Here is a 4,594-nt window from a genome sequence, read left to right as displayed (position 1 = left end):
GCCGCAGCCGCCGAAAGAATAGTACACAAGGGGGCGGCGCTGTTTCTTTTTTGGTGCGGTGGCGCGCGCAATTGTCACCCGCCAAGTTTGACCAGACCGACGCGCTTAGCAGCGTGCGGCTTGTGGGGGATGCGGGCTGTTGGGGAGACTCACGAGGCTCACGGGACATGCATGCGGCCGCACGCGGCGCTCTGCAGCAGGTTAGGAATGACGGACAAAAGGGGGCGCGGCGCGGCGCGGCGCAGCGCGCGGGCTCGGCCCCAGATCTACAGGCGCGGGCTCAGAGGGGCGCGGCAGGGGAAAAAGCGTGGCGCCGCTCCCCTTGGGAGGTGGCACAGGCGACACGACGGGAATAGCCCACAAGTCCTGGATGCAGCGACGACGAGCGCACTGGAGCGCAACACCAGGGCAACAGGGAGGCTCAGGCGGGGTCGCGCCGCAGGCAGAGCAGGAACAGGCGGCCCAGCGCACGGCGCACGGCGCTGGGACTGAGGCGCGCAAGCGCAAGACAAGAGCGGCGGCCCCACAGGCCACCACAAGACAGGCGTGCGGCCCCGGGTGCGGAGCAAAACGAGAGGCACGGCGCGCAGCCAGGCAGCCGAGGCGTGCAACCGGGTCGCGCCAGGCGGGCGATCGCAGGCCTGGACACGCAGCCACCCCCTGGGGCAGGCCTCCCTGCCCCTTCTTGAACCCTGGCAGGCATTCCAGGCCCCACACATGGGCCCTCACCGCTTCTCCGATGGCATGAAGCGTGTGCAAGACCCAGGGGCAGAGGGCGGGGGCTCGGGAGCTCAGAGGCCCCACTGGGCGGCGGGCCTTCAGCGGAAGGGGCGCAGCGGCCCTCGGAGTGCGGGCTGGCGGGCGGCAATCTCACAGACGACACGCGGGGAAAAACGGGTGGGATGAATAGACGCGCAGCGGCGGCGCGGGCCGCGTCACCCGAGACCGCCGGTGGTCGCGGCGGCGCCCGCGCACGCCGTGGTAGTGGGTAACAGTTCGCAGTTCACAGTGCTCGTTGGCAGCGCTCGCAGCCCACACAGACGAGAGACGGGACCAAACAGCCGCCTAGCTGGGCGGTCGCCAAACAGACACATCGCCTTTTTTTGGTTTTCTTTGTTGAACAAGCCAGGGGCCATTGCACCTGGCGCGCCGGGCGTGCAAGGCAGCCCGCGATGAGGGGGGGGGGCTGTAAAAGCGCGTCTCGAGGCAACCTGAGCCGTGAACCCTCACTGGCCCCACCGACCGTCGCGGTCGGGCCCCCTGCCCCCACAGGCCCCACCCACGACCTCGCCCCTGTTTGTTGGTGCAGGTTAGTGCGGGGTGACTGCGGCGTTGCGACCGCGTGCGCCTGCTGCGCCGCCCGAAACATCTGCCTTAGCATCCCTGGGGCTCCAAATTGTTATGTTGTGGCCGGGAGGGGGCCCGGCGGATGGCCGCTGCACCGCCACAGGCACGCTGCGCCGGTGAAGAGCGGGGGGCGCGGCGCAGCCCCAGCAGCGTGCCCCCCGCCACTCATGCGGCAGAATCGTCGCGATAGCAGCAAAGCAGAGAGAACTCAGGATTGCGGCCGGCCCCGCCTTCCCGGGGCGCGCCGGGCCCCTGGCGGCCGCGGCCCCTGGCGGCTCGTGAAGGGCTCAAAGGGGCCCCGGGAAAGGAGTGGGGTGGGGCGCGTGCATTCGAAACAGGGTCGGGCGCGTGGGGAGTGACAAGGGTCTGGGCGGGGCCGGCCCGCGCGAATACGCGCGTTTTTGGTGCCCCATCGGGGGGCTCTCGCACGCTTGACGCGAGGGGAATGCGGCCGCGAGCTTCGGCTGCTGGCCCGCGGCGCCGCCGCCGCATGGCGCGGCGGCCTGCTCCAAGGTGGTTGTGGGTCAGGCTGCCCTGTGCACTAGGGCTCGCCCAAAGCCCCAGCGGCTGCAGCCGAACGGGGCACCAGAGTGTCTTGAGTGTAGTGCCGTAGCGCGGCAGCGCTGACGATGCACCGCTGCTGGCTGGCTGACTGGTGGGTGCGCGCGCGGCCCGTGATCAACGCGGTGCGGTACCCGTTGGGCTGCGCGCCCAAGATTCCGCCCCAAGTTGGCGGCGACGGCGGCGGCGGTTGCGGCGCGAGCTCTGCTGCTCGCGCCGCCTCGCGCCCCGCGCAAATACAGGCTGCCCCCGCCGCCGCCACCGCCAATGCCGTTGCTCTGCAAGCTTCAAGCGCCGACCCGCTCGGCCTCAGTAGTCGTGATGGTGGTGCGTGTGCGCGTGTGGGCGCTGCTGCTGCTGCATGACTACCCGCTGGTGATGCTGCATGTGCGCCGCCGCCGCGCCCGCCGCCGACACCGCGTCCTGCGCCGCCGCAACCGCCGCGGCCGCCGCCGCCACCGCCGCGCCCGCGCCCGCGCCTGCGGCCACCAGCCCCGTGCCGCCGCTGCTGCTCGCGCGCCGGCTGAGGAGGCCCTCCGCGGCGTCGGCGGCCGCGTGCTGCGCGGCCTGCTGGTCCCTGATGGCCTCCAGCTGGCGCGCCAGCTCCTTCATGGAGGGCCTGTTGCCGGGGTTTGGCTCCAGGCAGGCCTCCAGCAGGCCGCGCCACTCGGCGTCGCACCAGGAGGGCACGTCCAGGTGCAGGTTGCCACACATGAGGCCCATCAGGATCTGCTGGGGGGTCAGGTCCTGGTAGCGATGGGGAGGGGGGGGGGTGGGGTGAGGAGGAAGGCATGGCTTAATACACGGCTGGCGAGGCGCGACGAAGATTGGGGCTTGCGTGAGTGCAGGGCGGTCCCAGGCATCCCGGGGGCAAGCGCCGCCAAGCTCCCGGCCGATCCGACGACAGCGGTAGCCAGCCTCTCCGCGTATCAGGGCTTCAACCCTCTGCTAGCTGACCCACGCGCTGACGATGACGTGCGCGCAACAGCGACAGCTAGCGGCTCTCACCCGGCCTGCCCCCTTCGGCCCCTCCCTCCAACACACACACGCGCGCGCACACACACACACACACACACACACACACACAAACACACACACGCACGCCCACCTGGTAGGGCATCTCCCTCATGAGCATCTCCCACATGACCACGCCCATGCTCCAGACGTCGGCCTTCTCGCTCACGCGCTCCGGGTCAGCCACCAGCTCTGGCGCCATGTAGGGCAGCGTGCCGCGCAGGTCACGGCAGCTGCTCACGTACGAGTTGAGCTTGTGCTTGCTGGGGGAGACACACAAGGGGGGAGGGGATGGGCGAGTCCAAGAGTTGAGGCGGCAAGAAGGGGGATTAGAAGCAGGGCGTACAAAGGAGTCGGTGATTGGGTAAGGCAGCTTGGCACCATGAACAACCACCACGCACTCCTCGGCCTGACAGGCTGCCACACCCCTATTCGTCTGCCGGTGTTCCCCACCGCAGCTGCACCCCCGCCTGTTCCCGCGCACCTCAGCCCAAAGTCCGCGACCTTGACCGTTGGCACCCAGCCCGCCACCACTGCCTGCGCCAGCGCGGCCTCGCTGCCGGTCCCCGTGCCCGTCACGCCGCTAGCCGCCGACGACCCGCGCTTGTGCAGCGCTCCCGGGTGCCCGCCCCCGCCGCCGCCCGGCTCCGCAGACCCCATCAGAGCCTCCGGCCCCGCGCCGCCCCCAAACGCGCCGCTGCCGCCGCCACCGCCCACCGGCGTGCCCGGCCCGCCGCCGCCGCCGCCGCCGCCCCCGCGGGGCGGCGCAGCGGCCTCGTGGGCCTGGGCGGCGGCCAGCACGAGGGCTGCGGGGCCGTCTAGCAGCAGGTTGTCTGGCTTGAGGTCAAAGTGCACGATGCGCAGCTCGTGCAGGTAAGCGAGCCCGTTGGCCGCCTGCAGCGCCAGCTCGCAGCGCAGCCGCAGGGGCAGCGGGGAGCGGCCGGCGCGCAGGAACTGCGCCAGGCTGCCGCCGCGGACCTGGGGACAGGGGCGCGTTTGGGATGGGGGGACAGAGGGTCTGCAACTGGCTGGTGCTGATGGTGGAGCTGATCCTGCTCGAGGAGGCAAGCAGACCTAGTCCAGCACACGCCACCTGCTCCCTGCATGCATGTCACCTGCCGAACCCCTGACCCACGTCCATGCTCCTGCACAGCAGCAGTGATCACCAACCCCTTGCTCGGCCTTCACTTTAACCCCGCCAATAGCCCCTGGGCCCCTGGCCTAACGCCCTATGGTACTCACATACTCAGTCATGATGCCCACCACCGCCGCCGAATCGGCAGCCGCGCCGCCCCCGCCCCCGCCAATGACGCTGCCACTGCCGCCGCCGCCCGGCTGCGTGGGCGCGTCTGTTATGACGCCGTAGAAGCGCAGCACGTTGGGGTGGTTGAGGTCCGCCAGCAGCGCGGCCTCGCGCCAGAAGGACGCAGAGTGCTTGGAGAAGCGCTCGGTCTGAAATCAAACAGGGACGAGAGGGTGGGAGTGAGGAGGGGCTGTGCAACAAGCGCCATGACAAAATGAAAAATGGCTTCAAGACGCAGGTGGCACAGCAAGGGAAGCAGCAGAGCAGTATGTATGCCAGCCAGCCGGTGCTGCGGGCCAAGCAAGCGCGCCTGCTACCTGACAAGCAAAGCCACCAAAGCACCTCAAGATGCCCTGCGCAAGCAGAAGT

At 70.0% G+C, this 4,594-nt stretch overlaps 1 protein-coding gene across 1 annotated transcript; it reads right to left on the bottom strand.

Moving 5' to 3' along the window:
* Positions 1-2,217: 2,217 nt before the first annotated feature.
* On the bottom strand, positions 2,218-4,433 carry MNEG_8576 (hypothetical protein; the record flags this gene model as incomplete). Its single annotated transcript, XM_014042948.1, has 5 exons — positions 2,218-2,655; positions 3,017-3,185; positions 3,407-3,900; positions 4,186-4,374; positions 4,425-4,433. The coding sequence occupies 5 exons, from the start codon at positions 4,431-4,433 to the stop codon at positions 2,218-2,220; spliced, it is 1,299 nt and encodes a 432-aa protein (XP_013898402.1).
* Positions 4,434-4,594: the final 161 nt, after the last annotated feature.

The sequence above is a fragment of the Monoraphidium neglectum genome (genome assembly GCF_000611645.1).
Source record: "Monoraphidium neglectum strain SAG 48.87 unplaced genomic scaffold scaffold01645, whole genome shotgun sequence".
Lineage (NCBI taxonomy): Eukaryota > Viridiplantae > Chlorophyta > Chlorophyceae > Sphaeropleales > Selenastraceae > Monoraphidium > Monoraphidium neglectum.
The sequence above is the reverse complement of the archived record's forward strand: the minus strand, read 5'-3'. Positions and strand labels throughout refer to the sequence as shown.